At 42.2% G+C, this 12,077-nt stretch overlaps 1 protein-coding gene across 4 annotated transcripts in view; it reads right to left on the reverse strand.

Annotated features, from left to right (window-relative positions):
* Window positions 1–7,404: 7,404 nt before the first annotated feature.
* The window catches only part of LOC311101627 (sodium/calcium exchanger 2-like), a gene marked incomplete at both ends in the record, with an annotated part of 34,309 nt that continues 29,636 nt past the window's right edge, over window positions 7,405–12,077 (reverse strand). For all 4 annotated transcript variants that reach the window (XM_084142754.1, XM_084142757.1, XM_084142755.1 and 1 more), the window contains one exon: window positions 7,405–7,781. In XM_084142754.1, the coding sequence (XP_083998880.1) occupies window positions 7,405–7,781 (377 nt within the window). The remainder of the gene's footprint in view (window positions 7,782–12,077) is intronic.

Genomic DNA, 12,077 nt, shown 5'->3' on the forward strand with positions numbered 1-12,077 from the left:
GCACAAACTGTCAGAAACCGTCTGAGGGAAGCTCATCTGCGTACTCGTCGTTCTCACCAGGGTCTTGACCTGACTGCAGTTCGGCGTCGTCACCAACTTCAGTGGGTAAATGCTCACCTTCGATGGCCACTGGCACGCTGGAGAAGTGTGCTCTTCACGGAATGAATCCCGGTTTCAACTGTACCGGGCGTATGGCGTTGTGTGGGCGAGCGGTTTGCTGATGTCAATGTTGTGAACAGAGTGCCCCATGGTGGCGGTGGGGTTATGGTATGGGCAGGCATAAGCTACTGACAACGAACACAATTGCATTTTATCAATGGCAATTTAAATGCACAGAGATGCTGTGACGAGATCCTGAGGCCCATTATTGTGCCATTCATCCACCACTATCACCTCATGTTTCAGCATGATAATGCATGGCCCCATGTCGCAGGGATCTGTACACAATTCCTGGAAGCTGAAAATGTCCCAGTTCTTCCATGGCCTGCATACTCATCAGACATGTCACCCATTGAGCATGTTTGGGATGCTCTGGATCGACGTGTACGACCACGTGTTCCAGTTCCCGCCAATACCCAGCAACTGCGCACAGCCATTGAAGAGGAGTGGGACAACATTCCACAGGCCACAATCAACAGCCTTGATCAACTCTTTGCGAAGGAGATGTGTCGCGCTACATGAGGCAAATGGTGGTCACACTAGATACTGACTGGTTTTCTGATCCACGCCCCTACCTTTTAAAAAAAAGGTATCTGTGACCAACAGATGCATATATGTATTCCCAGTCATGTGAAAACAATAGATTAGGGAATTTATTTAAATTGACTGATTTCCTTATATGAACTGTAACTCAGTAAAATCTTTGAAATTGTTGCATGTTGCGTTTATATTTTTGGTCAGTGTATAAGGAGAGAAAGTCTTGAATTGCAGCCTACTCAATGACATGTAATGTAAGTTGTTGTCAATGTTGTCTGTCACTTGCATTCAAATTGTCATGCAAAAAATGATTACACAGACACAGTAAGCGTTGAAAATAGATAAACTATATTCAATACGGTCAACTTGAGTTGATTACATAGTTGTTTTTCCAGAACACATTACACCTCATGCCATAGGTTCTCCAAAACAAGTTTTCCTTTGTTTTTACTTTCATTAAAAAATTAAACATCATTTTCAAATCATTTATTACAGTATTGAATAAATGTTAAATATCACATATCTTCTTTAAGTCAGTCACTATTCCATACAAATGTCAGGCAGAGAGAAAGGTTCACAGATAAAACTGCACAAAGGACACATTGAAGAGCACCCCAATATAGAAAGATGAGGGGCACGAACACGAACACAGACACAGAAATATCATACTCCAACAAACGGACAACCAAATGATCAGATACGTTCAGACATAGACAGGAAAAGTCAGGCTTTCTTTTCACAACTTTTATAGATGGTAAATAAATAAGTAGACTGTATACACATAATCAAAAAGTGACAATTCACCTGCTGCTAGGCCAAGTCGACATTGCTCAGTTTGTTGTGAGCGTGAGCAGACCACGCAAGCAGCCACACAGGACAAGAGCAACTGTTTTGGGATAACGCGATCCAAATGTAAACCTAGACGTCCATTACAGACCATGCTAACACTCAAGGGGTTCATGCATTTGCACATAGGATGACATTTACAGCACACACATAAAACATCTGGGAGTGATATCTCATCTACAGCAATGGCAAAAGCCAGACAGTTAACTAGAAGTCATACAAAAACGGAACATTGTCTGAACATTGTAGACAGTTCTATTCAGGGAAAGGCATACCATAACCAACCCAATGACCACTGTAAATGGCCTGTAAATGTCATTCTATATATCACAACCCTGAACAAAATGACAAGATACTCGCAATGTCCATTACTATTTTTATGTAAACATGCTAATCTCACTTGATAGTCTTCAAGTGAATTAAATAAATATATGTCGGTTGTCAGAGGGCGCAACAAATACTGGAGAAAATAAGTGTTTTACTCCCACTGAGTGAGCGGAGTTGACTGCTCATCAAGATGAAAGCAAATAAGATTCAGGTTTATATTGTACATTGCAACTCTCTTTGAAGCATTGTAACAGTTCAAATGGATTGCTTCAAGGAGCTGTTGAACAATAAAATATAATTAATAAATATAAATAATGTAAATAATCTGGGAAACAGAAATGTACATGTAGGCTACAAAAACATAAGACACAGTGATTTAGGAGGAGAGAAATTAGACATCAGCTAGTGCTACATCAAATTAACTGTTAAAGGGGAAATTTGTCTTCAAATTGGACAATTAGAGAAATATCAAAATATCTCTTTATTACCTGCCTAAACCATCAGGTCTACATCTATAGTGCTTCCACCATTATCAATATCATTTGGAAATAGAAAAACGTCACTTCTGGAATTCTTTTGAAGAAGAGATATAAAGTTGGCAGTCAGGAAACACTGAGGAGGGCCAAGGTAACTGAAATCTTTGTTACTATTATGTATGTTATACAAACAACAATAACCATATTTATACATGACTATTCTTAAGTGTGCCTTCCAATTTCATTAAGTTACTATTTCAATCAATACATCTGTAGTTTTGAGGGGTCAATTTGTTTACTCACTTTATTTCCAAAATGTCTTTACTCTTTAATCCACTTTTTGCATTTGTAATATTTAAATGTTAATCATTCTCACTGGTTGTACTGACTGACAACTCTACAGTTCAACTAGAGTTCAACTATCCTGAACTCTAAAATTAAAATAAGTGGGGAAAACTCCCATACGATATAACATCTGTCTCTAGTATTGTGCAGCATATTGACTCAGAGCCTCACTGCAGTGTTCTATTCTCTCTCCATATCCATCTCAGAACACCTGGCAATACTGAGATAAACACACCTCCATTTTGTGTCAACCTGTTGTCTTCTGTTATTATACATGTTTTCTTAGCGACTCAGTAAGTCAGGTGATTGAGCCACATGTAAGGACCATGGACCGTCTTCTAAAAGTTCACTGCCCCTCCCCATCTCCCACCATCTTACTTATTCCACTTTCATCTCATTGAGATTGGGGCAGGAGTAACAAAATATGATATAGTACAGTCAAATCCAGAGTAAACACAGTATACCTAAGTGGATCTTTCAAGAAGATGTTATTTCAGTTTATATGTAACCATACACTACATGACCAAAGGTATGTGGACACCTGCTCGTCGAACATCTCATTCCAAAATCATGGGCATTAATATGGAGTCGGTCCCCCCTTTGCTGCTATAACAGCCTCCACTCTTCTGGGAAGACTTTCCACTAGATGTTGGAACGTTGCTGCGGGGACCTGCTTCCATTTAGCCACAAGAGCATTAGTGAGGTCGGGCACTGATGTTGGGCGATTGTGCAGGTCAGTCAAGTTCTTCCACACCGATCTCGACAAACCATTTCTGTATGGACCTCGCTTTGTACACGGGGGCATTGTCATGCTGAAACAAGAAAGGGCCTTCCCCAAACTGTTGCCACAAAATTGGAAGCACAGAATCATCTAGAATGCCATTCTATGCTGTAGCGTTAAGATTTCCCTTCACTGGAACTAAGAGGCCTAGCTCGAACCATGAAAAACAGCCCCAGACAATTATTCCTCCTCCACCAAACTTTACAGTTGGCACTATGCATTCGGGCAGGTAGCGTTCTCCTGGCATCCGCCAAGCCCAGATTCGTCCATCGGACTGCCAGATGGTGAAGCGTGATTCATTACTCCGGAGAACGCGTTTCCACTGCTCCAGAGTCCAATGGCAGCGAGCTTTACACCACTCCAGCCGACGCTTGGCATTGCGCATGGTGAACTTAGGCAGGTGTGCGGCTGCTCGGCCATGGAAACCCATTTCATGACGCTCCCGACAAACAGTTCTTGTGCTGACGTTGAGTGTTGCAACCAAGGACCGAAGATTTTTTATGCGCTTCAGCACTCGGCGGTCCCGTTCTGTAAGCTTGTGTGGCCTACCACTTCGCGGCTGAGCCGTTGTTGCTCCTAGACGTTTCCACTTCACAATAATAGCACTTACAGTTGACCTGGGCAGCTCTAGCAGGGCAGAAATTTGACAAACTGACTTGTTGGAAAGGTGGCATCCTATGACGGTGCCACGTTGAAAGTCACTGAGCTCTTCAGTAAGGCCATTCTACTGCCAATGTTTGTCTATGGAGATTGCATGGCGGTGTGCTCGATTTTATACACCTGTCAGCAACGGTGTATAAAGCCGAATCCACTAATTTGAAGGGGTGTCCACATACTTTTGTATATATAATGTATATTACCTCTGCCTCTCTTCTTAGCTAAGTAGTAGAGATTGCTCTTATCTTCCACTGGTTCCACATATTGCACACTAATCAATTTGGTTTATGGTGCCCACTCAAAGCATACACATATACTCAACAAAGTGCAAGACAAGTAAAATGTAACTAAGGATTAAATACTAGACTTTAAGGCATTAAATGGGTATGACGCAGAATTACTGTAGTGACGATCAGTAGTTAGCGCATAACAGTCTGTACCTGATGAGAACATGATGAGAACCCACCGGTTGAAATGTAATCTCTCCCAGTTTCACTGTTACGCAAACGGGGAGGTTTCGATTTCAAAAGGGAAGAAACCAGAATAACCAGAAGAATAGGAGCATTTGAACCAACACTGTTGGACAAGTAGGTGTACTGTAAGCCTCACTCCAAAATAAGATAACTTATATGCCATGGTCTTAAGTACTGATGGTGGTCCAGTGTTGCTGTATTTTGGGCCAATTAGCTGGGGTTGGGTTGGGCTGTTTCCAGAGCTTTACTGTAAACAGGTGAGGAGCAGAGGCAGTCTGCATGCTCTTCACAGGTCTGGCTGCAGTTTGGACCTCCTGCTTTATGTGAACCATTCTCCCATGAAATACAGAAACACTGTATTCTCATGTCACCACCCATGCATTATTATTATGTTTGTCCATGCTGGTGCCGTGCTGTCACTATTATTCTGTCATGTCATGCATCTCTACCCACTATTCCACAGCAAAGGGTTACAGCCCTCCACACCTAAAAGTTGCTCCGCTATAGTATCACAAGTATCACAAACGAACCACATGTTTTTTTCTTCACAAATATTGACTGATTTCGATTGAATGAACAACAATATAAATATCTTGGTACAGAACTCTCTTGGTCCTGAAGTCTTACACAGGTGGCCAATATCCTCACATATGATCTCGTTTGGACCAAACAAACGCTACCCTCAACCTCACCACCCCTCTCTGCTTTTACCTTTACATCCACTAAAGTACAATGAATAGTTACTGTCCACTGAGCAAGCGTGGAGCCAAAGGTATGCAGTATATTTGTATATGTAAAGTTTGGTCTTTATACCTGTATTCAGGTAAAGGATTGTTTTTGAAAAGTATATGTTAGATAGCGATACACTCTCTCTTGTAGTATCATATTTCCAGGAGATTAATGTGTCGTTTTGTGCTGTGCTTCAGTGGATAGTAACTCATCCTTGGACAGTAACATCAAATAATATTTACATCATCAATGTGCCTACATCGCTAAACCATAACTTACACAAGCTACCTCCAAAAGTCATTTTCCTGTCAAGTCGGAAAGAGGTGACTAGTTTCTGAACCACATGCATTATATCTGTTCCTATTGGCCACCCGATCCCACCATATCTGTAGAGAAGTCCCTCTGATAAATACATCTACACTCCTATAGTATACATATATTTACACCAACACAGCATTGAGAGCTTGTTTCAATGTCATGCGGAATTAACACCTCCCCTCTATAGAAAACTATAACTGCAACTCGGGGCTTTCAGTTTTGTTGTTGTTGTTTTACTCAGTATCTCCCGTTGCTAAATGTAAACATTCTACTCATTGATCAACCATTTTCATGGTGCTCTGTCATAGCGACTGAAGATGGACCCATTCCACTACTACGCAGTGGTGTAAGGTAACTAAGTAAAAAATACTTTGACTTAAAAGTTAAGTAGTTTTTGGGGTATCTGTACTCTACTTAACTATTTATATTTTTACTTTAACTTTTACTTGTACTCAATAACATTCCTAAAGAAAATATGTACTTTTTATTCCCATAGATTTTCCCCGACACCCAAAAGTACTCGTTACATTTTGAATGCTTAGGCTGGACAGCAATATGTTCCAATTCACGCACATATCAATATAACGCATTGTCATCCCTACTGGCTCTGATCTGGTGGACTCACTAAACACAAATACTGCATTTGTAAATTATGTCTGAGCTATGGAGTGTGCCCCTGGCTGTCCGTAAAAAAGAAAGAAAAAATAAAATTGTGCGGTCTGGTTTGCTTAATATACGTAATTTGATGTATAGCATTTACTTTTACTCAAGTCTGACAATATAGTACTTTTTGCACCACTGTACTTAAGTACATTTAAAACCAGATACTTTTAGAACAAGTAGTATTTTACTGGGTGACTTTTACTTGAGTCATTTTCTATTAAGGTATCTTTACTTTGACTCACGTATGATAATTGAGTACTTTTTCCATCACTGCTCGTACGTGTGTGGACTCTGTCTTTGAAAAGGAACCCCCAGTGAAAGGGAGGAGGGGTGCTGCTTTAAGGCCACACAGACATGGATTGTGTCGAGTGGCTTGAGTCTGGTTCGCCTCCCCTGCACCAATTGAAAGAGCTATGGCCATCCCTGCAAAACCCATGGCACTCTACCCTGCTTCAGTTAAAGCAGTCTAGCTGGACCCAAAACCATGTTACGCAGCCAGCTGGAATGAATAGAATGCCACTGCAACACTTAGTTTCTACACACCTGTCTGTCACTTTCTCTTTCGCTCTCCCTCTTTTCCGACATGCTGGTTTACATTCTGAACATTCTTCCTACTATGAAATCTCTCCTGTCTTACTTCCTTCATCACTTCCTTGACCAATACAATATTTTATTTTCTCTCCTTCTCTTCCTCGTTTGTCCAGTGAGTGTGTATAACATTTGAGTGTGCAATAGGAGGTTGATGTTAACTGGGTGTCTTCCAGGCTCCAGGCCATACACAACCCGTGTGGTGCCTTTGTTACAGTACTGTATGTGTATGTTTTGTCTTCGTGAGAGACCACGTGTGTGTGTTTTGCGCATGCATGTAGTTATATGTACAGTTCATGTTTCAGTATGTGTGTGTATGTGTTTTGTATGTAAATGTGTGTATATCGGGTATGTCTACAGATCCCTTAGGTATTAGTGATCCAGTGACAATGACCAGGTCCCAACCTTTGGCCTGGGCCTTGTCCTGTAGTAGGTGTGTATTATAATAACTTTAATGTATATCAATGTTTTGACTAGTAGTCCTGTCTCTGCTCTCATGTGTCCTCTAGAAGCCCTCTATGTGGCAGTAGGCCTCCAGGCTGGAGAAGAGGACGTAGAGGAACCAGAGGCCCAGGAAGAGGAGGCTGGTGATGATGCGTGCTGTCCGCGGCCCGCCCAGCTCCCCCCCGATAGAGGGCCGCCGTCGGAACAGCAGCACGCCCATGCAGATGAAGGCGAAGCTGGTGAAGAGAGTGACGGAGAAGGCCAGGGAGCCCGGGTCCACGCGGAACTCCTTGCCCTGCACCTTCCAGTAGACGGCTGCCACCGACCACGCCACCCCGATGCCCAGGAACACGTTGACCGCGTTGCTGCCCGTCACGTTGCCCACCGACGCATCGGCGTGCTGGTCCTGCGTGGCCGCCACCTTGCTGGCAAACGTGTCTGAGGGAGGAGGGGAGGGAGGTAAGGAGAGACGTGAGAGAAGTGAGAGAGATAGGTGAAGTACCTGTCATCACAGCTGTCAAGAGGCTGTGACTAGGTGATGATGAGCAGCTTTCAGCATCTTAGTCACACTGTTGTCATAACTAAGTCAACCATAGACAACACCTGTTACCGTAAACATGTTTCATTGTAGTCACACTGTGATGGAAAGTTTTGTTTTTGTGCTTTTCTAATAATACATTTCTGTGTTCTATTCATGTGTTTTTCTAATAACCGTTTTCTGTGTTCATGCAAGTGACTGAGTGAATCCTCACTATCAGTATCTGCAATTTGGCAGTACGCCCAGACCCTTGTTTTGAGAACGAAAGACATTTGTTCACATCCCTGTTAGTCAGCATTTCTCCTTTGCCAATATAATCCATCCACCTGACAGGTGTGGTATATCAAGAAGCTGATTAAACAGCATGATCATTACACAGGTGCACCTTGTGCTGGGGACAATATAAGGCCACTAAAATTTCGCAGTTTTGTCGCACAACACAATGCCACAGATGTCTCAAGTTTTGAGGGAGCATGCAATTGGCATGCTGACTGCAGGAATGTCCACCAGAGCTGTTGCCAGATAATTCCATGTTAATTTCTCTACCATTAGCCGTCTCCAACATTGTTTTAGAGAATTTGGCAGTACGTCCAACTGGCCTAACAACCGCAGACCACGTGTATGGTGTCGTGTGGGCGAGTGGTTTGCTAATGTCAACGTTGTGAACAGAGTGCCCCATGGTGGTGGTGGGGTTATGGTATGGGCAGGCATAAGCTATGGACAATGAACACAATTGCATTTTATCGATGGCAATTTGAATGCACAAAAATACTGTGACGAGATCCTGAGGCCCATCTTTTTTTAAGGTATCTGTGACCAACAGATGCATATCTGTATTCCCAGTCATGTGAAATCCATAGGTAAGGGCCTAATTTATTTATTTCAACTGACTGATTTCCTCATATGAACTGTAACTCAGAAAATCAATGAAATTGTTGCATGTTGCGTTTATATTTTTGTTCAGTATACAGTGGGGGAAAAAAGTATTTAGTCAGCCACCAATTGTGCAAGTTCTCCCACTTAAAAAGATGAGAGAGGCCTGTAATTTTCATCATAGGTACACGTCAACTATGACAGACAAATTGAGAAAAAAAAATCCAGAAAATCACATTGTAGGATTTTTTATGAATTTATTTGCAAATTATGGTGGAAAATAAGTATTTGGTCACCTACAAACAAGCAAGATTTCTGGCTCTCACAGACCTGTAACTTCTTCTTTAAGAGGCTCCTCTGTCCTCCTCTCGTTACCTGTATTAATGGCACCTGTTTGAACTTGTTATCAGTATAAAAGACACCTGTCCACAACCTCAAACAGTCACACTCCAAACTCCACTATGGCCAAGACCAAAGAGCTGTCAAAGGACACCAGAAACAAAATTGTAGACCTGCACCAGGCTGGGAAGACTGAATCTGCAATAGGTAAGCAGCTTGGTTTGAAGAAATCAACTGTGGGAGCAATTATTAGGAAATGGAAGACATACAAGACCACTGATAATCTCACTCGATCTGGGGCTCCACGCAAGATCTCACCCCGTGGGGTCAAAATGATCACAAGAACGGTGAGCAAAAATCCCAGAACCACACGGGGGGACCTAGTGAATGACCTGCAGAGAGCTGGGACCAAAGTAACAAAGCCTACCATCAGTAACACACTACGCCGCCAGGGACTCAAATCCTGCAGTGCCAGACGTGTCCCCCTGCTTAAGCCAGTACATGTCCAGGCCCATCTGAAGTTTGCTAGAGTGCATTTGGATGATCCAGAAGAGGATTGGGAGAATGTCATATGGTCAGATGAAACCAAAATAGAACTTTTTGGTAAAAACTCAACTCGTCGTGTTTGGAGGACAAAGAATGCTGAGTTGCATCCAAAGAACACCATAACTACTGTGAAGCATGGGGGTGGAAACATCATGCTTTGGGGCTGTTTTTCTGCAGAGGGACCAGGACGACTGATCCGTGTAAAGGAAAGAATGAATGGGGCCATGTATCGTGAGATTTTGAGTGAAAACCTCCTTCCATCAGCAAGGGCATTGAAGATGAAACGTGGCTGGGTCTTTCAGCATGACAATGATCCCAAACACACCGCCCGGGCAACGAAGGAGTGGCTTCGTAATAAGCATTTCAAGGTCCTGGAGTGGCCTAGCCAGTCTCCAGATCTCAACCCCATAGAACATCTTTCACTGCTCTAGAGGAGATTTGCATGGAGGAATGGGCCAAAATACCAGCAACAGTGTGTGAAAACCTTGTGAAGACTTACAGAAAACGTTTGACCTGTGTCATTGCCAACAAAGGGTATATAACAAAGTATTGAGAAACTTTTGTTATTGACCAAATACTTATTTTCCACCATAATTTGCAAATAAATTCATGAAAAATCCTACAATGTGATTTTCTGAATTTTTTTTCCTCATTTTGTCTGTCATAGTTGACGTGTACCTATGATGAAAATTACAGGCCTCTCTCATCTTTTTAAGTGGGAGAACTTGCACAATTGGTGGCTGACTAAATACTTTTCCCCCCCACTGTATATACAGTACCAGTCAAAAGTTTGGACACACCTACTCATTCAACGGTTTTTCTTTATTTTTACTATTTTTTACATTGTAGAATAATAGTGAAGACATCAAAACTATGAAATAACACATATGGAATCATGTAGTAAGCAAAAAAGTGTTAAACAAATCAAAATATATTTTATTTTTGAGATTCTTCAAATAGCCACCCTTTGCCTTGATGACAGCTTTGCACACTCTTGGCATTCTCTCAACCAGCTTCATGAAGTAGTCACCTGGAATGCATTTCAGTTAACAGGTGTGCCTTCTTAAAAGTTAATTTGTGGAATGTCTTTCCTTCTTAATGCGTTTGAGCCAATCAGTTGTGTTGTGACAAGGTAGAGGTGGTATACAGAAGATAGCCCTATTTGGTAAAATACCAAGTCCATATTATGGCAAGAACAGCTCAAATAAGCAAAGAGAAATGACAGTCCATCATTACTTTAAGACATAAAGGTCAGTCAATAAGGAACATTTCAAGAACTTTTAAAGTTTCTTCAAGTGCAGTTGCAAAAACCATCAAGCGCTATGATGAAACTGGCTCTCATGAGGACTGCCACAGGAATGGAAGACCCAGAGTTACCTCTGCTGCAGAGGATAAGTTCATTAAAGTTACCAGCCTCAGAAATTGCAGCCCAAATAAATGCTTCACAGAGTTCAAGTAACAGACACATCTCAACATAAACTATTCAGAGAGTACTGTGTGAATCAGGCTGCAAAGAAACCACTACTAAAGGACACCAATAATAAGAAGAGACCTGGTTGGGCCAAGAAACACGAGCAATGGACATTAGACCGGTGGAAATTTGTCCTTTGGTCTGGAGTCCAAATTTGAGATTTCTGGTTCCAACTGCCGTGTCTTTGTGAGACGCAGTGTGGGTGAACGGATTATCTCCACATGTGTATTTCCCACCGTAAAGCATGGAGGAGGTGTTATGGTGTGGGGGTGCTTTGCTGGTGTCTGTAATTTATTTAGAATTCAAGGCACACTTAACCAGCATGGCTACCTACAGCATTCTACAGCGATACGCCATCCCATCTGGTTTGGGCTTAGTGGGACTATCATTTGTTTTTCAACAGGACAAAGACCCAACACACCTCAAGGGCTATTTTACCAAGAAGGAGAGTGATGGAGTGCTACATCAGATGACCTGGCCCCCACAATCACCTGACCTCAACCCAATTGAGATGGTTTTGGATGAGTTGGACCGCAGAGTGAAGGAAAAGCAGCCAACAAGTGCTCAGCATATGTGGGAACTCCTTCAAGACTGTTGGAAAAGCATTCCAGGTGAAGCTGGTTGAGAGAATGCCAAGAGTTTGCAAAGCTGTCATCAAGGCAAAGGGTGGCTATTTGATAGATGAATTTGTATGTTTATGGTAATGACTAAAATTGTTCCACCCCGATACTGTATGACTGTGTAAACTGTGTTAGAGTTATAAGGTAGTAATAAACCCACTAACAGAGGAGGGGGTTAGAAACTGCTGAGACAAACATTCCAGGAGGAAGGAGACCTAGAAACTGGTTAATCATTCTATACTGTGGAAATGTGCAGGCCGCCTAAAGGTGGGCGGAGCAAAGTTCCTTTGTGTGAAGGCATATAAAAAGGGTGTGTGTGTGTTTTTGGCGGCAGAGTGCTCTCTGAA

Source organism: Coregonus lavaretus (genome assembly GCF_964263955.1).
Source record: "Coregonus lavaretus genome assembly, chromosome: 26".
Taxonomy (NCBI): domain Eukaryota; kingdom Metazoa; phylum Chordata; class Actinopteri; order Salmoniformes; family Salmonidae; genus Coregonus; species Coregonus lavaretus.